Source organism: Sciurus carolinensis, chromosome 2, assembly GCF_902686445.1.
Source record: "Sciurus carolinensis chromosome 2, mSciCar1.2, whole genome shotgun sequence".
In the NCBI taxonomy this organism is placed as follows: domain Eukaryota; kingdom Metazoa; phylum Chordata; class Mammalia; order Rodentia; family Sciuridae; genus Sciurus; species Sciurus carolinensis.
Genome location: NC_062214.1, coordinates 23,789,639 through 23,814,320, shown reverse-complemented (window position 1 = coordinate 23,814,320; position 24,682 = coordinate 23,789,639). Strand labels below are relative to the sequence as shown.

The window sequence follows — 24,682 nt, the reverse complement described above, 5'->3', positions numbered from 1 at the left end:
CCCCCCGTGCTGGGATTGAACCAGGGCCTCATGCATGTTAAGCATACCCTCTGAAACAGTTGCACTCCTCGCCCCCCCTTTCCAGCATTTTGTCCTGCAGTCCCTGAGGTTTGTCCTTTGGTCCCAGATGGTGGGTGGAGTTCCCACCACCATATTTTTGTTCTAGGAAGCAGAATGGAGGGTGAGACAAGAAGGAGGCCATAGCTCTTAAGAGCTCTTCCTGGAAGCTGCCCTCCATCACCTTCACTTCCATCCCTCAGCCTGAATGTAGTCATTTCCTAGGAGGCTGGGAGTGTAGTGTTTATTTTGGGGCCCTGTTTCCAGCCCCAAATCTTGGGATCTGTTACGGGGCGTAGGGGAGAACATCTCCCAGGCGCTGCCAGCTCTCTCCCCTGGTGGCTTTGCAGTGGGTCTGGCTCAGGAGGGTGGAGACAGCCTGCTGTCCTCTGAGCCTGCATTGCCTTTTTCAGGAATGGACAATCAGACCGTTCTGGCTGTCCAGTCACTGTTGGATGGCCAAGGAGCAGTCCCTGACCCAACAGGCCAGAGTGTCAATGCACCCCCTGCCATCCAGCCGTTGGGTGAGTATCTGCTCTGCCCACCCGTGGAGAGTCAGGGGCTCCTCAGGAAGAACAAGCAGAGCTCCCGTGGGGGTGTGGGAGCAAACTGTCCCTGTGGTCCCCAGGATATCCTCCCAACCTGGACCTTCAGGCTCACTCGAGCCTTTCTCTGCTCAGCTCTGAGGACACCCTCTCTCACCTACTTAGTGGCTGTGGGGAGCTAGCATCATAGGTATGGGAATACCTAGGAGCCCGATGCTTGGCAATGCTTGTACATTTTCTCTGAAAGTCGTTTCTCAATCTCCAGAAAGAACAGGCTGAGCATGAATTTCTTCAATTTAAAGACCAAGTTCCTAAGACACAGGACAAAACTCCTGTTTTGCAAGTTTGTATATGAGACAGTGTTTTCATTTATTCTTTCAGCAAATAGTTTTAAGTACTTAGGAACCCCTCTAGGGACAAGAGGATAAAAACCTAGTTTGAATCCTTGCTTCCATAGTTCCTGACTCTGTGGCTGGGTCAAGTGAATTATCCTCCCTGTGCATCAGTTTCCACATCTGTAAAATGGGGATAATTGTCCTACTTCATAGGAGCCTTATGAGAATACTTGGGACGTGGTTTCGACTGTTATACTTAAGAAAGAAAAGTTTCTTATGGTGGTTAAAATATTAAATTTATTTCTCTGTTGTACGAAGCTCTGACAGGCATTTGCAGTGGGTATAGTAGTTTCTTTCTGGGATCTGCTGCCCTCCACATGCAGTCCAGGATGGTACTGGTCAGGATCCAGTCACGTGATGTGCCTAGCTAAGAAGCAGGCTGGGACGTGTATTCCTTAACTCGGAAGCCATGTTTCCCACTGATTTTCTTTCTTTCTTTTTCTTTTCCTTTTCCTTTTTTCTTAGTACTGGGGATTGAACCCAAGGTTTCGTGAATGCTAGGCAAGCACTCTACCACAGAGCTGCACCCTCAACCCTTTTTAAGATTATTTTTAAACTGTGAGACAGTGTCTGGCTGAATTGCCCAGGCTGGCCTTGAACTGGTGGTCATTCTGCCTCAGCCTCCACACCTTATTTATTTGAATGATTCAAATAAAACTGAATAACAGGACTGGGAGTACGGCTCAGTGGGAGAGCCTGTGCTCAGCGTGCGCCAGGCCCGGGGTGCAGTCCCCAGCACCATGCGCACACACACAGTGAACAGCAGCTAGACATTTCTGCTACAGCCCATTTTAAGGGCTGGACACAGTGCGTGACCAAGGTAGGACCTCAGTAGTGGGTGTTGTGAACTACAGTCAAGCATTCAATTGTTTTTATTTATTTGCACCAGGAACTGAGCCCAGGGACACTTGACCACTGAGCCACATCCCCAGCCCTTCTTATTTTTATATTTGGAGACAGTGTCTCACTAGGTTACTTATAGCCTCGCTAAGTTACTGAGGCTGGCTTTGAACCTGCGATCCTCCAGCCTCAGTCTCCTGAGCCTCTGGAATCACAGGTGTGTGCCGGCTCAATTAGCTTTTCATTTATTCAACAGACATCCATTGAAGACCTCCTCGGTGTCCAGGAAATATCCCAGCTGTGGGATAAATAAGATACCTTTCCTTCCCTCAGGGGACTTAGTCTGGTGATGATGAGAAAGCTATTTTATGAGAGGAGCTCCCAGAGGAAGGAACTACGGCCACAGGCTTTGGGAAGGCTTCCTGGAGGAGGTGAGAATGAGTTGTTTTAAGAGAAGCAGCTCAGCAGGGGTCAGTGTGCTCATCTGGCCCATTTGGAGACAGGAATAAATTCAGGCAGGATAAAGATTCTGAGCTTGGTGCGGTGGCACATACCTGTAATCCCAGTGGCTCAGGAGACTGAGGCAGGAGGATCGGAAGTTCAAAGCCAACCTTAGCAACTTAGTGGGGCCCTGAGCAACTCAGTGAGACCCTGTCTCAAAATAAAATATAAGAAAGGGTTGGGGTGTGGCTCAGTGGTTAAGCATCCCTGGGTTCAATCCCCAGTACCAAAAAAAAAAAAAAAAAGATTGTGAAATTCTTAGTTTTGAGCTGAATTCACTTCGTTGTTCCTGGTTTCTAATTGTTTGCTACATAGCTGCACAGGGCTGACTCTTCCTGCAGGTGCCTGTGGCTTCGAAAGCTCCCAGGAAGCACATGGGTGACGCTTGACACACGCTCAACAAGTCAAGTTGCTGTCCCGTCTGTGGCTGCAGTCTCCCGTTCTTCCTGGTGATGCCCTGACTTATTCTTGCTTTTCTTCCCATTACTCAATCCCTCTGGGGTCCCTTCCTGCCGCCCCCTGGTGTGACCCTCAGATGACGAGGACGTCTTTCTCTGCGGGAAGTGTAAGAAGCAGTTCAACTCCTTGCCAGCCTTTATGACCCACAAGCGGGAACAGTGCCAGGGGAGTGCTCCTGCCCTGGCCACAGTCTCGCTGGCCACAAACAGCATCTACACCCCTTCGGTAGCACCTGCCGCGGTCCAGCAGGTCCCGCCTCCTGCCAATCGCCAGGTATTCGTTCACCCATTTATTCCTCCAGCTTTTTTTGAAGATGGGTCTTGCTGTGTTGCCCAGGTTGAACTCGCCATCCCCCTACTTCAGCCGCCCGAGTAGCTGGGATTACAGGCATGCGCCACCACACTATGCCAGCAGATCTGTTCAAGCACCTACTGTGTGTCAGGCACTGCTGGGCCCTGGCGGTCCCTCAGTGGACAGAAGAGACCAGGTCACTGCCCTCGTGGAGTCGAGGGAAACGGATAGATATGCACAAATACGTAAAGCTGCAATTTTCTCAGCGTGTTAAGTGCAGAGCTAGGGGATGCCAAGAGAGAGTGGGTGGGTTTGCCATATTGCATACGGTACCTGGGAAAGGGCTCTGTGGAAAGGTGATGTCCGAGCCAAGTCCCAAGGAGGTGAGGGGAAGAGTGTCCTGGTGGAGGGATCAGCAGGTGCAAAGACCTGAGACAGAAGCAAGCCAGGTTATTCCAGGAAGGGACAGTGGCTGAGAGGATGAGTAAGGCAGAGAGTGAGGGGGCCACCCCGGGGGCCTGGCTGGTAGTGTGGGCCTCATGGGTCTTTACCTGGGGTGAGACGGGAGGTGCTGGAAAGTTCTGAGCAGAAGAGGTGTGTAGTCTGTCTTGCACTTTAACCAGGTCTCTCTGGCTGCTGTAGAGAGTAGACTTTGACAGGCATCGAGCAAACCCAATAGGCAGTGCCAGATGGTTCCAGGCAGTGGGCCGTGGCGGCTTGACCAGGGTGGTGCTGAGGAGGTGGTGAGAGGATGCGGGAAATATTTTGAAGGTGTTAGTGACAGCACTGGTGGATCAGCTGAGTGAGGAGTGTGACATAAGAGACATAGGAGGAGTCAAGGGTGACTCCAGAGTTGGAGTTGCCATCTTCCTAAGTGGGAAAGCCACCAGGAGAATACTTTAGCGGATTCAACTGGACATGCCCTGGGACCCGTAAAAGGAGGCAGAGGCAATGTCGACCATGCCAACCTCCAAGTCTGGAGGTCAGAAGGAAGTCCAGACTGGAACACGGTTCTGGAGCAAGGCATCCTGGTGGGCCCTAGGGTCAAAGGATCCCTTGTGAAGGAGTCTGGGCTTGTCTCCAGAAGAGGTCAAGGAGCTGAATTTCCCTGACTTCCTCGTCTCTCCTTACTCCTTTAGAATATTCTTTCATGCTTTGTAGGGATGTAATTTCTGCTATTAGAATGAAAGCATTCACCCGCCAGCCCCATTGGGACATGTAGACTGAAACTTTTCAAATTGCCACAGGGTCTTCTAGCACAGAACAGTCATTTTTCTAATTCCTTGATTATAAGTTTTGCTGGAAGAAAATATTCCCCTCCCCTACTTTTTTTTTTTCTAACAAAAGAAGAAAAATTCTTTCTTTTTCTTCTTTTTTTCTTTGGTACTAGGGCTGGAACCCAGGGGTGTTTAAACCACTGAGCAGCTTCCCCAACCCTTTCTATATTTTATTTAGAGACAGGGTCTCCCCAAGTTGCTGAGGCTGGCCTTGAACTCTTGATCCTCCTGCCTCTGCCTCTCGAGCTGCTGGGATTTCAGGAGTGTGCCACTGCGCCTGGCTTTTTATTTTATTTTCAGACAGGTCTCACTAAGTTACTGAGACTGGCCTTGAACTTGTCATCCTATTGCCTCAGCTACACCACCTTACCCAGCCAGAGAGGAAAATTCTTCTAGTTCTGGGCAAGGAAATAACTTCCTTGCACAAGCAGTCAGTGATTCAGATGAACACATGTGATTACCACATTTCATTTCAGCTGAACTCATGAAAATATGAGTGAGCCAGAATCTCTTGGCCATAGCGTGGGACATTTGCCCAACTTGCCTGAGCTGCCCTTGCTCGATCGGGGGCAGAGACATCTCATCACTGAAGCGGGGCCCTGGGTTCTGAGACCCAGTTGCTGCTCTCCCTAGAGGTTTCATAGACAGGTGGTCTAGGAAGAAGGCAAGGGCCTGTTTAATGGATATAGAGAATGAAAAATCGCCACGATAACGAGGCCTGAGAAAAAGGGAGTAAAGATGGAGGCCTTGCGCTGACCGCCTTCATCTCCCAGGACAAACGTTTTCCAGGTGCTGGCTGCAGACAGGGAGGAGGTGTTTCATCACCCTTAAAGGAAACAGTCTCCTCCAAAGTAAATCCTCTTCAGACACTGTCCTCAGACCTTGACTGCAAGGCTCACATTCCTGAGTGTCCAAGCAAACTGATGTGCTCACTAGACCACCCCTCAAAATAACCTGCATAAACCCAGCCCCTCTCTTTGTTCAGTGGCTCATTTTCCACCAGGACAGTGGGTTCACGGGCACCATTTCATCCCTGCATCCCTGTTCCTGAATAAACAGCTGGGATGACACGGGAGGTTTGTGTCCTGCTGGGTCTTTTTGTGCTAACCTTTTGGTTCCCTGACTGGGAATGCACAGCAAGGTAACGTTCCCTACTGCCCTGCAGCCCCTTCCTTTCCCTGCAGTCAGTTAAACAGCCCATGAGGTCTGGAGATGACCGAGATCTGCCGGCACCTCCAAGGCCCTCTGAAAGCTGGGAGGACCCCAGCCACCGCTCCCAGGAGCTGCGGCTGAATCTCCAAACTGACTGCGTTCCCTTCCCGGCTGGACGTAGGTCTCTCCTGCCCTTTGCTGTCCACGCCGGAGACATCTGGTGCAAGAGATAGACAGAGGGCCCAAGACAACTGAGTTCAGTCATCCAGGCAGCTCTGTGGTGCTGTACGAAGGTTTTGGGTCTGAAGTCTGACTCCAACAGCCCTCAGGGGTGCCAGATGTCAACCGCTGTGTGGGAGAAGTGTGGCGCGTGAGGCAGGAGGAAGGCCTCCGGCTGGGCGACTCCCTAGCCTTGCACCTGACTCCCACAGCCCTCGGGGTTCCAGGCCTCAGCCACCTACTAAACTTTTGAGGCTTTATGCCACATGAACAGTAAAAGGACTTCTGTCACACCCTTTGTTGGCGTTAAAGGACGCCTGCTTCCACTCCCTCCCCAGTCTTCCCTTCCCCTGCACACCCAGCAAACCACAACTTGCCATTTCAACCCCCCAAATAAACAGCTGAGATGACTCGTGGGGTTTGCGTCCTGCCTGATCTTTCTATGCTTACACTGTTGGTAAAGAAAAACAGAAACAGTACAGAACGCACCCCTGACAGCCAGTTTGACACTTCCTCATAAGGTCTGTCTGACGCTGCCACTATTGTGAGCATGATATTATTATTTTTATTCACTTGCATCTTTGCCTGTAATACAGGCCTTCCCTCCTACTTTTTCAAAGTCAGGAGCTTACAAACCCAGGCTCCTTTGTGCTGTTCCTCTCCCTTGCCCCCAGGTAGCTATTGGCAGATAACCTTCATGGCCTAAGGTACTTTCAAATATTTTTTTAAAGTAACTGCTGGAATTATGTGCTATTGTTTTAGATGTCTTTAAAAAAATAAGACAATCTTCATATCTTAATGCCATTTGATTTTTCAAGCTATATAATATTGTTTCTATTCCATGACTATATTGCTATTTTTTAAAATAGTTTTTATAGTTTTGTTTTGTTTACCTATTTTTACGTGGTGCTGAGGATCAAACCCAGTGCCTCACGTGTGGTAGGCAAGTGCTCTGCCACTGACCACAACCCCAGCCCTGTGATGTTATTTTTTAATTCATTTCCCTATTGATGGACATTAAGGTTATTTAGTCTTTCACTGTAAGAAGTAAGACTGTGTGGCCCAGCGCAGTGGCACACGCTGTAATACCAGTGACTTGGGAGGCAGGCCAGGGGATAGCAAGTTTGAGGCCAGCCTCAGCAACTTGGCCAGACCCTGTCTCAAAATAAATAAAAAGGGCCAGGATGTGGTTCGGTAGTAAGGAGACAGGCTTGTGAAGCCTCTCATCTGTGGCAGTCCTGTGAGTGTTTCCTGGTGCAGAAACCAGGAGGTGTTATTGCTGGATCATAAGGTCTCAGTTCTCAGAGGGGTGTGGGTTATTCTGTGGAGGTGACCGAGCAGAGACAGAGAGCAGCAGAGTGCCCAGGGTCACACCATAGGGAGCATCAGAGTGGCAGTGGAACCCAGGTCTGTGGGACTCCGGAATCTGCTCTTTGATCATTCCCTCCGCTTCCTTGCAGAGCCTCAGACATGTGCAAACATTCTCTTCCCCTCTGTCCGTCTCTCTCGCTGTTCAGATCTCCACGTACATCACGGTGCCCCCGTCCCCACTGATCCAGACCCTGGTGCAGGGGAACATCTTGGTGAGCGATGATGTGCTCATGTCTGCCATGTCGGCCTTCACGTCCCTGGACCAGCCCATGCCCCAGGGGCCCCCGCCTGTGCAGGTAAGGAAGCCGGGCTTCTCCTGAGAATTTCTTTCGAACCCAGGGCCTTGTGCTTGCAGGGCAAGCACTCTATCAACTGAGCTATCTCCCCAGCCCCCGTGAAGCCGGGCTTCTCACAGGGTCTTTTTCTTGGTTTGATTTTTGTGGGTTTTTTTTTTTTTTTTTTTTTTTTTTTTTTTGTAGTATTGAGGATCAAACTTAGGACCTTACACATGCTAAGAAGTCTCCAAGCCTGCATTTAGCTTCCGTGGATTCAGTACCTTGCTGAAAAAAGGGGGCTTGGCTTGGCTCTTGGCCATGCTGAGGGGGCCCACAGTTGGGGGGATTGCACAGCCACAGCCTGGCTATTTTGACTCCTGCTTTTGTTCTTAAAACTGTCCCTTGTCAGCTGGATGTGGTGGTGCACACCTATAATCCCAGTGACTTGGGAGGCTGAGGCAGGAGATCACAAGTTCAAGACCAGCCTCAGCAATTTAGTGAGGCTCTAAGGAACTTAGTGAGACGCTGTCTCAAAATAAAACATAAAAAGGGCTGGGATGTAGCTTAGTGGTAAAGCGTCCCTGAGTTAAATACCCCCAATATTAGAAAATGCACAGTGGCTCCTTGGGATTTTCCAGTACACCTAGGCGACCAGCCACCATGACCACGAGGCCAGATCCCAGGAGGGATGGGGTTCCTCACGGTAAACCACACTGTTGGTACGAGGAGTCTAGAAGAGCTGGTACTGGTGCAGTGCGACCTGTGCTGCCTGTGGGCAGACGGCCTTGTCCGCCAAGGGCGTGCTCCCAAGCCAGGTTCCCAGAGGCCAGCTGAGAGCCGGTCCTGCAACAGGCCCTTTGTCAGATGGCAACCTGCGGGATGGGCTGGGGCTCCGTGGCAGTGCGCCTGCCTGGCATGTCTGAGGCACTGGGTTCGATCCTCAGCACCCCATAAAAGTAAATAAATAAAATGAAGGCATCGTGTCCATCTACAGCTAAAAAATATATACCTTAAAAAAAAGATGGCCACGAGCTGGGTCAGTTTTGCTGGTATCCCTGGAAAAAAAGAAGAGCAGCACCAGGCCCATGCCCTCAGAGCTCTTCTGGGACTGTACCCTGTCCGCCCGGCCCCGTCCTCTGATCTGCCTGTGAGTGGCTCTCCTTCCCATGCGGCGGCTCAGGCAGAAGCGTCCACGCTGATGCGCGGTGGAGAAGCCAGCAGCTCTCATGCTTTGCTTGTCTTTTCTGATTTCAGAGTCTGAACATGCATCCTGTGCCCGGTTACCTTACGCAGCCTCCTCCTCCTCCTCCACCCCCACCCCCTCTGCCTCCGCCGCCACCTCCACAACCCCCGCCACCCCCACCCCAGAGCCTGGGTCCCCCTGGGCGTCCCAACCCTGGCGGCAGTGGCGTGGTGGAGGTGTACAGCGCTGCTGCGCCCATGGCTGGCAGCGGGACAGTGGAGATCCAGACTCTGGGGATGCAGCCCTACCCGCCGCTGGAGGTGAGCCAGGGCGGGGGAGGGCCGGAGGGGGCCTGGTCACAGTCTCGGGCCTGTCCTGAGCACCAGCTGTGTGCCGGGCACTGTGCCGGGGGTACGGTACCGTGATGAGTTCCCCAGACCCCACCGCAGTCCTCATGGGAGATGCGTCACGGAGAAAGCAGGACTTGAATGGAAGCATCACACCTGCAGAAGGAAATGCCAGCCAGGGAAGGGTGGACGAAGTAGAGGTTGTGGCAGAAATACTGGCCATTCTTGGGGACAGGCCAGCGCTTGCCTCTGGGGAGAGGATTCCCGAATGATCAGCATGTGTCTCTTTCATTCTCTAAGAAGCCAGGTGTATCAGCTAGCTATTGCTGTGTAAGAAACATCCTCAAGACCTCAGTGTTTATGTCTGAGTGCTTATGGTAGTTGGTTTGACAGCTCTGCTGATCCTGCCAGGCTGTCAGCCGCCCTAGGATGGCCTGGACTGGGCCAGGTATGAGACTCCGCTCTCCTCTTTGTGGGCCTCATCTCTGCAGGTACTCAAGGCTGTGGTGGAGGTGAATATGCAAACAGAAATGCTTGAGGCCACACTGAGCTTAGACTTGTAAGTGACACAAGTCATTTCTCTTAGCCAAAATAGGTTTCAAGGCCAGCTTAGATTCAGGGGTAGCGCTGGATGCCACTTGTTGATGGGAAGAGCTGCCACGGTGCTCTGCAAAGGCAGGGACACAGGGAGGGGTGAAGCGACCAATCAGTGTCATAACCCAGTGGCAGTCCCCTAACCGCCTCGGAAGTCCTTGAGTGATATGTGAATTCATGCATGTGACAAATATTTGTGGAGTGCAGTACTGGTCAGGGGTTGGTCAGGAAAGTGCAAACCCACTGGGTTTCTGGCAGGGGGGTTTAGTGCAGGAAGTCGGGTGCTTCCAGAGCTGGTGGAAGGGCTGGAGAAGCGAACGCCAGGGTCGGTGCACTGGGTTTCAGGCCCGGGGAGCCAGCGCACGGCTGCTGCGCCCAGATGTGAGGAACCCGAGGCACCCGTGGGTGTGGAGTCTGCGCTGCCGCTCTGCCGCCTGAGGCCTGGGCCAGGGGTCGAGGGCCTTGCAGAGTCCCGCCAGCCACGCCTCTGCTTGTGACGTGCACAGCCCACCCGTCTTCCACCGCGCCTGCTGGACGAGGCGCTTTCCGCCTCCCTCTGCATTCCAAATCTCGAGCAGAAGCTGCTTCCGGGCAGAACCGAGTCTGAGTTCAGAACCGTGCTGGCAAGGTAGCGGGCATTTCCGGGGTGAGCCTGGAAAGGCGTGGGCGTGGTGCCAGGAGCCAGCAGACAGGACAGGTGGCAGCCCGACTGGGGCCTGTCGGATCCCAGGATCCCACCGAGTGCTTCAGTGAACCCTTTGCTCAGCAAGTCTCCGTTGAATTCTCGTCATGCCAAGCATCGCTCTAAGCCTGGGGTTGGAGGAATGAGCAGCGGACTAAGATCCCTGCCCTGTGGAAAGAAGCAGACGCCAGAGCACAGATAGGTGAACGTGTGATCTTGATTTTTGAGAGGCGGACTAGGGATTGAACCCAGGGCACTTTACCACTGAGCCACGTCCCCAGCCCTTTTTATGTTTTATTCTGAAGCAGGGTCTCCCTAAGTGACTTAGGGCCTCGCTAAGTGACTGAGGCTGGCCTTGAACTTGCAATCTTCCTGTCTCAACCTCCTGAGCTGCTGGGATTCCAGCGTGCGCCACCATTCCTGGCTCAGAATGCAGATAATGATAAGTGTGAGGAGGAAAATAAAGCAGAGGGGCACGGGAAGTGACGTTTTCGATAGGACGGCCTAGAAAGACCCATGAACGCTGGGTGAACGAGTTCTTCACAGTGTCGCAGTCGTGATCCGGGCATAGTTGGCTCAGTTTTGTGCATGACTCAGAATCACTCATCAGCTTTTTGTGGCATCAGCATCAGCTCCCTGCTGAGGGGAGGCTGTCACTGCAGCTTCTCCTGGGGTCAGTTAGCTCTAAGGGCACAGGCCCTTTGGACTGCCTGTTCTCTTGTGCTAGCAAACTACCACCAAGAGCAAAAATAGCCGGGTGTGGGGGCACGTGTCTGTAATCCTGGTGACTCAGGAGGCTGAGGCAGGAGGATTGCAAGTTCAAGGCCAGCCTCAGTAAGTTAGCCAGGCCCTCTCTCAAAATAGAACATAGAAAATGAAAAAATAAAAAAACAACTGGAGATGTGGCTCAGTGTAAAGTGCCCCTGGCTTCAATCCCCAGTACTGGAAAGAAAACATAAGCAGTTATAACAGCAGTAATAACAGCTCATGTTTATTGAGTGCCTAATGTATGCCAGCCTTTGTTTTAAGTTCTTAATTGTTACTTTGTTTAATTCTCAAACAACCCCATGACAGGGGGCTGTGAGTAGCCCCATTTTACAGATGAGGAAACAGATTAAAACCCAGGGTCCCTTAGACAGTAAGTGGCAGAGTCCAGACTCCATCCCAGGCAGCTGCCCTCAAAGCTGCTTCTGGCTGCTGCTTTGTGAAGTTCCAGGGAGTCTCGGAGTGACAGGTGACTGAGCCCAGCAGCTGCTGGGGGTGGGGGCTGGGCAGCTCTCATCTCCCCCAGGCTCCTTTCCTGACAGTGCTGTCTTTCTAGGTACCAAACCAGTGTGTGGAGGCTCCAGTGTTCCCCACACCCCCGGTGTACAGCCCTGGCAAACAGGGATTCAAACCGAAAGGACCAAACCCTACTGTCCCTATGACCAGCGCCACCGGGGGCACAGTGGCCACCTTTGACTCCCCGCCAACACTGAAGACCAGACGGGCTAAAGGTGCCAGTGGACTCCCGGAAGGTGGGCCCCAGCCTGCCGTGGGCATCTTTCCTTGGCATTAGCTTATCCGCAGGCTGTTTGGTTCTGGTCTTCTCTTTTGTGATGGTTAGGATTAATTTTGGTTGCATATAATGGAAAATCTAAAATAAGTGACTTAAAAGTGATAGAATTTCTTTTCTATCCTGCATAGAACAAGACCAGAAGCAGGCAATCTGGGGATCACGTGACGTGGTCACCAGGCACCCATGTATCTTCTGTCTTTCTGTTCCTCTATCCCCAGAGCATGGCTTCATTTATCAGGGTGCCTCATCATCTAAAATGGCTGCTGGAGCTCCAGTCATCAATTTCATATTCCAGGCAGTAAGAAGGAGGAAGAAAGGAAGGGTAAAGGGGGTACCTCCCAGCTTCCAGAAGTTCTGTATGAGACTTTTGCTTACATCTAATTGGTGAGAACTTAGTCACATGGCCATACCTAGCTGGAAAGGAAGCTGGAAAATGTCTGCGTTAGCTGGGAACACTGATGTTCCCATTATGTAAGGGATTTGTGAGGGAAGGAGGCGAGAATGGCTGTCAGACGAGTAGTAGTGTCTGTTACCTTTTTGGAGATGTTGAGTATGGGGTGGGTGACGGTGTCAGAAGCAGGAGGGAGAGGGAGGGAAAAGATACTGAGAATTTTCCAGGAGCTTTCCAGTCAATTACTTCCTCTTTTCTTTCTTTCCACAAATATGTGTTGGCCAAATATGTGTGTGCCAGGCTCCATGTCAGGCACTGGGGGTCTCATATCCTGGTCCATGATTCCTTTTGCCCTCAGTTACCCGTAGCTTAATGGGAGAGAGAGAGACAGGAAATAAATATTTAGGAGTCACTCTAGGAAGGAGATTAGCAGGGTTCTGTGATCGAGAAGACTAGGGAGAGGCTGGAAAATGATGCAGTCTGGCCGGGTGCTGGTGCACACCGTAACCCCAACAGTATGGGGAGGCTGAGGCAGGAGGATCGCAAGTTCAAGGCCAGCCTCATTAATTCACTGTGGAGGCCCTAAGCAGCTCAGTGAGACCCTGTCTCAATATAAAATATAAAAGAATGTCAGGGAATGTAGCTCAGTGGTTAAGTGCCCCCCCCCATGATGCCTCCTGTTCATCTGGGGAGGGGAAGGAGGCAGCATTGTGGGTATCTGAGGAGCAAGCATTCCATGCAAGGGGGACCCGCAGGTGCATAGGCTTGGAGATGGGACCACGTGAGGTCTTTCAAGGTTAGTAAGGACCGCACTGCGGCTCGCTGGAGGGATGCTAAGGCTGACAGGAGTCAGAGCGTGCAGGGTGCCCACAGCGCAGGAGAGAGGTCGGCCTTTACCCTGGGGTGAGGGGAGCCTTTGAGTGTCCTGCTTCCAGCCAGAGCGTTGCCGGGATTCCCCGGGCACCTGCGCTTTCCCTGCCTGTGCATGGATGTGGCCTTCCTGGGTGAGGGCTGCCTGGCCGCAGTCCAGGGGTGGGTGACAGAGGCGCCTCTGGTGCCCTCGGCGGGCGCAGCCTCACCATGGCCTGCTCACACTGTCTTCCAGCTGCAGGGAAGCCGAAGGCTCAGAGGCTCAAGTGCTCCTACTGTGACAAGTCATTCACCAAAAACTTCGACCTGCAGCAGCACGTCCGAAGGTACCTGGGGCGGCTCTCCAGCCGCAGTGGGGGCGGGTCCGAAGGTACCTGGGGCGGGGTCTCTAGCCGCAGTGGGGGCGGGTCCGAAGGTACCTGGGGCGGCTCTCCAGCCGCAGTGGGGGCGGGCTCTCCTCTCGGCCTCCTGCTGTCGCTGTCTTGGTGCTCAGGGCTGCAGCCCAGGTCAGGGAGTGTTTTCCTTTCACTCAGAACCAGCGGGAGGGAAAGTCAAGGTCGGGGAGAGGGGCGGGGATGCACTTGGATTGAGAGGGGCTTCATAGCTGCAGAGACCTGGCCTGTCAGGGCTGCTCTGCTAGAACCGCTCAGGGTGAACGGTGCCTCTTGTCCCAGAACAGGAGAGCCTATCTGAGCCTCAATTTTTCCATCTGTGGAATGGAAGGGCGTGTTTGTTGAGAGTTTCTCACAGAGTGGGGGTTTTAGTCAGCTTTCTTGCCACTGTGACCAGAAGACCTGGCAAGAACTATTGGAGGGGAGGAACAGTTTACTTGGGGCTCACAGTTTCAGAGGTCTCAGTCCACAGATGGCTAACTCCACTGCTCTGAGCCCTGAGGTGAGGCAGAACATCCTGGCAGAAGGGAGTGGAGGAGGAAGGCAGCTCAGGACCTGTCACTCAGGACGCAGATAGAGCTCTGCACACCAGGAACAAAGTGTGAACCCCTGGGCACAGTGGCACTTGCCTATAATCCCAGCGGCTCCGGAGGCTGAGGCAGGAGGATCTTGAGTTCAAAGCCAACCTCAGCCAAAGCGAGGCACTAAGCAACTCAGTGAGACCCTGTTGCTAAATAAAATACAAAATAAGGCTGGGGAGGTGGCTCAGTGGTTAAGTGCTCCTGAGTTCAATCCCTGGTACCAAAAAAAAAAAAAAAAAAGAAAAAAAGTTAACTAGCAGTAGAAGCGTTATGCTTTGGCAACTAGGATGCTTCCTTCAAATAACGGAAGTCCCCATTTAATAGGCTGGACTAGTTAAGAAGCACTTGCTCTCACAGTTCAGCTCCAGGGTTGTTGATTCAGCAGCTCCGTAACAGGATCAGAGCTCAGGGTGTTTCCACCCCTGGACTGCCTTCCTCAGTCAGGGGGTATGTCCCCAGGGTGTCAGGTGGTGGCGAGCATCATCCGGATCTGCCCTCTGGGCCTTCCTGTGTCTGTGCGCTGCTGGGCTCAGGCTGGGCCCTCATTCCCACGATCGAGCTAACAAGCCCGTCCCCGCAGCCACACCGGTGAGAAGCCCTTCCAGTGCATCGCGTGTGGCCGTGCCTTCGCTCAGAAGTCAAACGTCAAGAAACACATGCAGACCCACAAGGTGTGGCCTCCAGGGCGCAGTGGTGGCACTGTTTCTCGCAACTCTGTGACCGTCCAAGTCATGGCCTTAGACCCCAGCAGGCAAGAGGAAGAGGAGAATGCAGGTGGGTGGACGTGAGGAAAGCCACTCTCCCAGTTGTCCCTTCTGCAGCTTTATAGATTTCCGTTGCCAGCTGTGTGACCTTGAGCAACCTCCTTGACCTCTCTGGGCTTCAGTCTACTTTGTCTATAAAAGAGGGCGTAGGATGGAAGGGAAGGTGACAGGTACACAGTATGCGAGGCATTCCTTTGTCTGTACCATGGCAGACATCCCTGATAGTTACCTTTTTGTCGTTGAGCCTGGATCCCACACCTCACAATCCATTTTGAATATATTACTTCGGGCCGTGACTCTGGTTGATTAGGAGTTGAAACCTGTTTGATCTCTGTCTCTTTGTCCATTTTTGGGTTCTCATTCATCTCAGCCCTTACTTGTTCTGGAGCGGATGCTCTGTCCCTCTCCTTGGTTTACTTCTGCAGCGGGATGGTGGACTTCCTAAGTTCAGAGCGGTGCTGTCCAACAGAAATCGAACATGAGCGCCATACTTAAGATTTTCTAGTAGCTATGTGAAAATCACTTTAGAAAACAAAATTAATTTCGATCATATACCTTATTTAGTCCAATACACTGTCATTTTACATGCATAAAGAAATTATTGAGGTGTGGTTTTTTTTGTTTTTTTTTTTGTGGAGCTGAGAATTGAACTCAGGGCCTCGTGCATGTTAGGCAAGCGCTCTACCATCGAGCTGCATTCCTAGACATATTGCAATACTTTGTATGCTTCTTATACTAAATTTTTGAAATACAGTGTATATTTACTTTCTAAAAAAATTTATTGCTGGGCGTGGTGGTGCATGTCTGTAATCCCAGCAGCTTGGGAGGCTGGGGCAGGAGGATCTCTAAGTTCAAGGCCAACCTCAGCAACTTAGCGAGGTCCTAAGCAACTCAGTGAGTCTCTGTCTCTAAATAAATTATAAAAAGGGCTGGGGATGTGGCTCAGTGGTTAAGCACCCCTGAATTTAATCCCTGCTACCCAAAAAAATTGTACTAGTACATTACAATCATACATAATAGTGGGAATCATGCGGTTTGTAATTGCACATAGATTTGGACTGGCCACATTTCAAGTCCTGTTGTCACATGTGGCTCCCAGTCAGTGTATTGGACAGTGGCGAGCTGGAGCCCAAGTCCTTTCCACGTAGCATGAGCGTGAGCAGTGCCAGCCACGTGGTGGCGACCAAGCAGGGCTTTTGCTGGGCAAGCACGGCGTGGCCACCTTCGGCTGACTGGCCATCAGCACTTCCTGTTGGAGCAAGCCCCGAGTTCTGTGAGCTCCTTAGGGGAGGACCCACTCCTGCCATTGCTTTTGAAACCCCTACAGTGCTTCACTCCAAAGGTTCAACCATTGAGCAAATATTTATGGAGCCTACTGTGTGCCAGGCCTGGATCTGCAGGGAGGAGGTCAGAGGTCCCTGGCATCCGGGACAGCAAGGAACAGTCTAGGGAAGGGAGTCAGGGAAGCAAATGGTTATACCTGGAACAAGGGCCTGAGTGAGCGAGGGGAGGCCTGCTGGGCCTTTGCTGAGCACAGAGAGGTGGACGGTGCCCCAGGCGGAGGCCGGCAGGGGAGCCGGAGGCCTCCCGTTGCATGTTGCCTCGGGTGGCTGCACACTGCAGCACGGTAGCCTCTGGCCTGGCTGTGCTGGCGCCCGCCTGCTGCATGTGACTATGGTTCCTGAGTACAGTGTCCGGCACCAGGCGCGTCACAGTCTGCAGGGGAAACGTGGAGGAGCAGGCAGTAGGTGCTCTGAGTCCGCCTGACTGGGTGGCTCCTTCCCAGTGACTTCCTTCCCTGGCTTCCTCCACAGGGTTGGGCCAGAGCCTGTCCAGCGCGCCCCAGCCCCAGGCCCTGCCTGCGGCAGGTGAGGCAGAGGGGGACAGGCTGGAGCCCAAGCAGGTGGTCCTCATCGACAGCTCCTACCTCTGCCAGTTCTGCCCCAGCAAGTTCAGCACCTACTTCCAGCTCAAGTCCCACATGACCCAGCACAAAAACGAGCAGGTAGGTGTGTTGTGGGTGGCAGTGGGCCACAGCCAGTCAGGAGCCTCCGCCATGCTGGGGTTTTGAATGCTGCCTGGAAAGGGCAGGACTCAGTCCCATCTTCCTCCGGCTCTGTCCCCCGGCTCTGTTTCCTTAAGGTAGATTCTTAGCAGGGTGTCCATGGGTTAGGTTAGGTTACCCCAGGGGCAAATCAGAGACCTTTGATTCCAGCTGGCTTAAACAGTAGTGTCTCATCTCATGTCACAAGAGGGTGACAGATGGTGACTCAACCAGATTTCAAGGCCAGTGTCTTTCCAGCTCTGGTGACCAGCACTAGAGGGCGTGGCTTTGTCCTTTGCCGTGGCTCACCTTGCCTAGCCGGGTGGTGGCCACTCTCTAGGCAGCAATTCAGTCATTGTATTATTTAGGAACAATGGAAACCTGTTTTTCTGTAGTTGAATTTTACTTATTTTGTTTTTATTTTTGGCTGTGCTAGGGAACTCAGGGCCTCACGCTTGCTAGGGGAGTGCTCTGCCACTGAGCTGTGTCCCCAACAGTTGAAACCTCTTTTAGCAGCAAGGAAACCTTTCCTAGAAACGTTCTGTAGATCCCTTACTTGCTCGGAGCCAGTGCATGTGCTCTGTCTTTTAGAAATGAATTATCATGCTGCATATGATAGAAAGTGGGGTTAATAGTTAGGAGTTCTGGGGGGTGGGAGGGGTTAGTGTTAGGGTTAGAGTTAGGGTTAGGGAGGGGGGCAAGAATGGAGGAAGGAAGGACTGTATAGAGGGAAAAGAGGGGTGGGAGGGGTGGGGGGGAAGGGGAAAAAATAACAGAATGAATCAAACAACATTACCCTATGTAAATTTATGATTACACAAATGGTATGCCTTTACGCCATGTACAGACAGAGAAACAACATGTATCCCATTTGTTTACAATAAAAAAAAAAAAAATTGTTAGGAGTTCTATTTCCCTCATGTCAGAAGCCCATAAGTAGGTAGTGCTGGGCTCATCTGGCAGGTCAGATGTGTCACCGTGGACCAGGATTCTTCTAGCTTCTGGCTTTCCTGTCTTCTCTCCTTGACTGACAGCATGCATCCTCAGAGTCACAGGGTGGCTGCTTGCTCTCTGTTCATCTCATCTGTCCTCCAGGCAGGACAAATGCAATAAGTAGAGGGAATTTCTCTTAGGACAATTATGCCTTTTCATTCAGGAGGGGTGCCATCCTCAAAGACTACTGCCTACGTATTATTGTCCAAAAAGGAGTCACATGGCTGATGCTAGATTCAAGGAAGCCGGGGCTGGGTTGGGGTGGGGGGGGGGGTCCTGTGTTTTAAATACCCTGAGCAAATCAGGGTTCATCTTGTTTGGAGAGAAAGAATGTGTGATATTGTGTAGGCACCTGAGGGGATATATACTACTTATAAAAGTATCATTTTCAAAATGCTAAAAACATACCTTGCCTACAAATGAGACCCTGGACATAAGTCAGAATTTTACTTATTAATGAGGGAACTGATTGATGACAAAGCCAGTTCAAAAGAATATCGATATGAGCGAACTGGGTGCAGTGCACACGCCTGTAATCCCAGCTACTCGGGAGGCTGAGGCAGGAGGATCATAAGTTCAAGGCCAGCCTCAGCACTTAGCACGACCCTGTCTCAAAGTAAAAAATAAAAAGGGCTGTGGGTGTAGCTCAGTGGCAGAGCGCCCCTGGGTTCAGTCCTCAATACTGCAACATCAATCAAATCAAATCAAATCAAACCAAAGCAAAACAAACCAGGGCTCCAGCAATAGAGAGTGGGCAACAGCGGTCAGGCTGCCCTCCAGCAGCATCCCAGGCAGCGGGGGCGGTGGAGGCGGCTCCCTGCCCCCTCTGCCTCCCCTCATTTCCCAGTCTCCCCTCAAGGTGTACAAGTGTGTGGTCAAAAGCTGCGCCCAGACGTTCCCCAAGCTGGACACCTTCCTGGAACACATCAAGAGCCACCAGGAGGAGCTCAGCTACCGCTGCCACCTCTGTGGCAAGGACTTCCCCTCGCTGTACGACCTGGGCGTGCACCAGTACTCCCACAGCCTCCTGCCGCAGCACAGCCCCAAGAAGGACAGCGCCGTCTACAAGTAGGTGCCCCGCCTGCCCGTCCCAGGGGTCTGCGGAGGGGAAGCGGCGGCTGCAGGCTCCACCCGCCTGGCAGAACCGGCTGCCTGTTGGCCGGCTGGGGAGGCGGCGCTGCTGTGCTTGCGTGGTTTCAGCCTGGCCACCGCTGGCCAGAGACTAGACCCCCTGGAAGAGGGAGGCTCCCACCTCCTCTTCTGTAATGGAGAAAGGCTTGGTTTTTGTTTTTTTCCTAAACTAAAAAAAATTGAACAAGCACATGTTGGAAAGCAAAAATCAGAAAAATAAGACTTGTAGGTGTTACGATCTGTTAAATGTGGTTAAAGCTGAAGCCTGGGCAGATCTCGGAGTCGACGAGGCTAGCCTGGGTGGGCTTTTGGATCGCCCTTCCCATCACTCAGGCTTCCTTTGCAGTCGCTGGGAAGGTCCCCTTGGCAGGAGCCATGCGGCTCCCCGTGTGCCACAGCTTCACCCTTAGGCCCAGCTGGTTCTCCCTGGAGGTTGATCCATGCCCTCTGTGGCGGATCCCCGGTTGCCTTCCCAGCCCTGCCAGGCGCTCCCTCTTGAGGGCATTTTCTGCAGGTACCCACGTTCTACCTTTCCTCACTCCCGAATCCCAGGTTTTGCCCTGCAGGTATTTTGCTGTACATTTGCCTGTGACCCCCTGCTTGGGGATGGGGTGGGGGAATCCAGGAGGGGTGACTCTCTGGGACCCTTCTCATGATTCGTGAATATTTTCATGTTAGAGTGGTTTTCATTTCTCTGTACAAACTTGTGTCTCTAGGGACTTGGTTGGTGACTTAGCCCTGGAACTCCTGGGTGGGGCTTCTGGGATTTAGAGATAAGTAAACAGAGACCTCGAGCTTAGAACACGTGTTGCTCAGGGAGAAGTACTTACTGTTCACTGTGATGAAAGGCTGACCTGTTAGTCCTAAAGTCTGGTCAAGGAGCAGGTGGCTATCGGGATGGCCCGAGGGTGGAATGGTGTCCTGGGTAATGATCAGGCTCTGCCTGTGTGTGAGTCCATCAACTGCAAGCCTGATGGATAAACTTGGGTAGAGCACTCAGCGACCAAGGCCTCCGTTTCCTCATCTTTTTAAGTGGGGATCATGATAGTGCCTGCTGTGTTGGATTCTTTTTTTTTTTTATTCATTTTTATTGTAAACAAATGGGATACATGTTGTTTCTGTTTGTACATGGAGTAACAGCACACCATTTGTATAATCAAACATTCACATAGGGTAATGATGTTTGATTCATTCTGTTATTTTTTCCTTCCCCCCACCCCTCCCACCCCTTTTCCCTCTATACAGTCCTTCCTTCCTCCATTCTTGCCCCCCAACCCCCCATTATGTGTCCTCATCCGCTTATCAGTGAGGTCATTTGTCCTTTGGTTTTTTGAGATTGGCTTATCTCACTTAGCATGATATTCTCCAATTTCATCCATTTGCCTGCAAATGCCATAATTTTATTATTATTTATAGCTGAGTCATATTCCATTGTATGTATATACCACAGTTTCTTTATCCATTCATCAGTTGAAGGACATCTAGGTTGGTACCACAGTCTAGCTATTGTGGATTGAGCAGCTATGAACATTGATGTGGCTGTATCTCTGTATTATGCTGATTTTAAGTCCTTTGGGTATAGGCCGAGGAGTGGGATAGCTGGGTCAAATGGTGGGTCCCTTCCAAGTTTTCTAAGGAATCTCCACACTGCTTTCCAGAGTGGCTGCACTAATTTGCAGCCCCACCAGCAATGTATGAGTGTACCTTTTTCCCCACATCCTCTCCACTGTGTTGGATTCTTTATAAGAATCTAGAAGGATCAGGATGAGGCATGATGCCTAGAACATAGTAGTGCTCAATAAGTTGATTGCTACTGTTTATTATTTCAGTGTAGGCTTGGCTGCATAGGATAGAGAGCCAGAGTCACGCTAACTTCAACAGGCGAGAATTTCTCTCAGGAATATTGGAGCTGGTGTGGTGGCTTCCTATATTCAGAGGTTCAGGCCTGTCAGTTTGGTTGCTCTGTTCCCTGTGAGTCACGTAGCCTTGGCCTGCCTGAGAGTACTTCCCCAGACCTCTGAAGTGAAATTCATACCTGCTGCTATATTTATGCTATATATATTTTGCATTTTTTTGAGGTGCTGGGGATCAAACCCAGGGCCTGGTACATGCTAGGTGGATGCTCTACCCATGAGCTGCAACCCCAGCCTTATATTTTCTTTTAATATAAGGTGTGCTACCAGGTGTGGTGGTGCTTGCTTGTAATCCCAACAGCTTGGGAGGCTGAAGCAAGGGGATCATAAGTTCCAGGCCAGCCTCAGCAGCTTAATGAGGCCCTAAGCAACTTCTGAGACCCTGCTTAAATGAAAAATAAAGTAAAAAGGGCTGGGGATGTAGCTCAGTGGCAAAGCACCCCTGGGTTCAGTCCCCAGTACAAAAAACATATAAATATGTACATATTTTACACACACATATATAATACACACACACACACATATGGATAAATATATATTTCATATGGGCATATATACACACATATATATACACATATATATGTGTGTTTGTGTGTAATTAATATTTTCCCTTCCTGATTGCAAAAGTCATCCATGTTAAATACAGAGAAAAAGGATTTTTTTTCAAGTTTCAGAGATTTATTCATCAGTGTAATAAACTAACAAATCAACATGATTTCATGCATTTAAAGGAGTAGTATTTCCTGGTTAAGTGGAAACTTGTGTGGATGGCTTCTTAAAGACCTTCATTCTAAGCAGCTTTATCGTGAAGCATTTCAGTTAGAAGTCTGGACCTTCTTTCTTCAGTTTGCTATAATCCACGTTCACTGAGTAGAACTCGTATTGATCATTGGGACCCAGTTTGTCCCAGGGTTCTGGGTCATTCTTCCTGTCCCAACTGACATCTGGGTTGAACAGTGCCAGACGCATCACATACCGTGCTTCTCCAGAACCTCCTGCTCTGACAGTTATGAAGAGGGGACTCAAGCCTGGGTGCTCTTGGCCTGACCGATGATCTGGTGGAGTGTGTTTGCAACTGAGGGCTCCGACCCAAAAAGCGACAAAAACAATCTGCCAGGCCCAAGACCAAGCAGCTTCTGCTGAGTAAAAGGATTTTTTGGGGGAGTGCAGAACTGGGGATTGAAGCCAGGGGTGTTCTCCCTTTGAGCTGTATTCCCAGCCCTATTTTAAAAAAATTTATTTTGAGACAGATCTCAATAAGTTGCCCAGGCTGACCTCAAACTTGTGATCCTTGCTGGAATTACAAGATAGTGCCATCCTGCCTTACTGAGAAAGAGGATTTTTTAAAAAACCACACTCAGGAAAAAACTCACGATACCTATCACCCAAAGATAAGCACTGTTCATCTCTTGGTGTATGTCCTTTGGTATATATATGTAATGTATGTGATTATAGATATAGATACAGATATAAATATCACAAATATCTTTGAGTCAGGTGATCCTAAACCCTGTCATAGAATTTGGTGAAAATTCAGCACGTCATCTTTCTATTGTCCTGCTTATGACAAATTAACTGAAACCTAGAGGGATTCCTCTGTACCCTTAGTGGTATTATTTTTTAAAATATATATATTTTAAGCAGGGCATTGTGGTGCACACCTGTAGTCCCAGCTACTCAGGAGGCTGAGGCAGGAAGATTACAAGCTCAAGAAAGACTCTGTGCATTAAACACACACATGCACGCATATATATGTAGCATGTATTCTATTTTTGATTAACATATTGTGCACATAAATGGTGTTTAATGTGATGGTTTAACACATGCACGTATCATAATCAAAGCCAGCCTCCCTTTATCTACTCTTCCCTGGTGTTATCATTTAAACCTTTTACACTTAAAACTATAATGTAGACATCTCTGCATTTGGGCACAAGCAGATCTGCCTCATTCTTTTAGACAGCTACTGAGTATTCCATTGCACATGGATATGCTGTAACTTATTTAAACAGTCCCTCATCCTAGATAATTGGGTTGTCTCTAGTTTGTCATCATTATAAACAGTCCTACAGGGAACAACTTTGGACACAGGTTTTTACTCATCCGTAAGTTCCTAGAAGCAATTTTGCAAGTCAGAGACCCATGGGGGTTCTAAGAAAGATTAATTGCCTACTTCAAAAAATAATTGTTACGTGCAAAGAGTACAATATTTAAAAACTATAAAAGAGCACAGAGTGAGTAGGAATTCCTCACCTGCCCTGACCCACTTCCCCACTTCCTAACAGGAACTTAGAGAAGCTGCTTTTGCTAACAGCAGTGACTCTTCATTTAGGCCTTGAGATGCCCAAGGGGGAACTCCAGCAGGATGAAACGTGGCATCTCTGCCTTCATTTGTGTCTGTCTCCTTTATCACCTTAAACTTCGTGGCCTGCTCAACTCTGCATGTTGATCATTTAAGGAGTATTCATTTAAAAACTGGCAATATAATGTTATGAGCCCTAAATTACCTAAACTGTCTTGTCCCCCTTCAAGACTGAGAAAAGATTTGTAGGGATGTTTGAATTTCAGCTTTTATAGCATTCTGTTTCAGAACCTTCGAGTGGTACCTGGAAATCTCCAGTCTGCCCTGTACCTTCCAGAAAGACTGGAATCTTGCAGACACATCACCCATGATGAGACTGCCCCCTAAGCAGGAGTGGTTGTCTCATAGGAACCAAGTTGCCCCCTTGGAGGATCACAGGTCTGATAGATAGACATCCTGCATCCTGTGAAGCGAATGGAGATTGTCCCCTCGAGTAATAAGGGCTTCTTCTGAGCCACCTCCTTACAGACCCAGAGTGAGACCATGATCTCCAGACCACAGTTGGACCAAGACTGTTTGGTTTTGCATCTCTCTCATTCCCTGCCCTGATTCTTCCTCTGTTTATCCTAAGGCACATGTGAACACCCCAGAGGGATGAGCTACATGATCTCACTTTGACTTCCCAGTCTGGCCGTATTAATTAAAGATCCTTGTCTGCTTTTTACCATTAATTTCTTAGTTTCATTTTTGGGGTAAATAGCTGAACTTGGTGTGGTAGAATCCCTGGAGTCAGGCCTCCTGGCCTAGGACTCTGACAGAAACTTTGGTGAGCCAGCCAGGAGACATTTGGGCATCAGCTACTCACAGCTGGCCATCCTGGTCAAGGGGAAGGAAGGGCAGTTTCATGCAGCTTCTGAAACTATCTTTGTTTCAGGGATGTCTGTTTTTCCTTCCACTTTGGGCCAGCATTGGCTGCATTTTACCATGATTTTGGTGAAGCAGAGAAATAAACTTTTGGACTCTACAGGCCCTGAACTCTGACCCCTGGTAAGTTCTCCCTGATAGTGCACATCCACCGTCACCCTCCTTTTCCTTGTTGTTTGGGGCTCCTTTGAACCAGTGTGGGTTCTTTTGAACCAATATGGGCTTCTGCCCTCTGTCTAATAGGGAAGTTTGGATTCTGTAACTTTGTGGTACAACTTAGCAGGGAAGGGACATGAGGTACACGGAGAAGCCAGGTTGGTTTGAGGAATCTCTGTTGTGCTTTGCATAGTAATGCAAAGTGCTAATTTTGTCTCAGTGCCCACCAGAGACATTTTTCCTGTTTGGTCTGTTTATCGCTATAAACCTATGATTAAGAAAAATAATTTCTTCCACCTTTTTGAGCTCATGGTTTTTCTAATGGATTCATTTTTGGGGTCTGCAGGAATGAAACTAATCAATATGGCCATATTTGGAACGCAGAGTAAGATCATCAACTCAGTCTTGTCTTTGGTTGTGTTTACATGAACTTGAGCTTTTTCATTTTGTTTTGTCTAAATGGAAACTTTTAGCT

The 24,682-nt window shown here is 50.2% G+C and overlaps 1 protein-coding gene and 1 pseudogene across 6 annotated transcripts in view; one reads left to right on the top strand and one right to left on the bottom strand.

The window, feature by feature from the left end:
• Znf341 (zinc finger protein 341) overlaps positions 1-24,682 on the top strand; it is a 43,527-nt gene that overhangs the window by 4,451 nt on the left and 14,394 nt on the right. For 3 of the 6 annotated variants that reach the window (XM_047541744.1, XM_047541745.1, XM_047541742.1), the window contains exons 2-10: positions 471-581; positions 2,874-3,070; positions 7,254-7,403; positions 8,637-8,885; positions 11,510-11,705; positions 13,243-13,333; positions 14,561-14,754; positions 16,559-16,749; positions 18,641-18,849. In XM_047541744.1, the coding sequence (XP_047397700.1) occupies positions 471-581; positions 2,874-3,070; positions 7,254-7,403; positions 8,637-8,885; positions 11,510-11,705; positions 13,243-13,333; positions 14,561-14,754; positions 16,559-16,749; positions 18,641-18,849 (1,588 nt within the window). Of the gene's footprint in view, positions 1-470; positions 582-2,873; positions 3,071-7,253; positions 7,404-8,636; positions 8,886-11,509; positions 11,706-13,242; positions 13,334-14,560; positions 14,755-16,558; positions 16,750-18,640; positions 18,850-24,682 lie in introns of those variants that run through there. The other 3 variants (XM_047541743.1, XM_047541746.1, XM_047541747.1) reach the window with 2 other exon arrangements.
• On the bottom strand, positions 21,645-23,496 carry LOC124972605 (cytochrome c oxidase subunit NDUFA4-like; annotated as a pseudogene).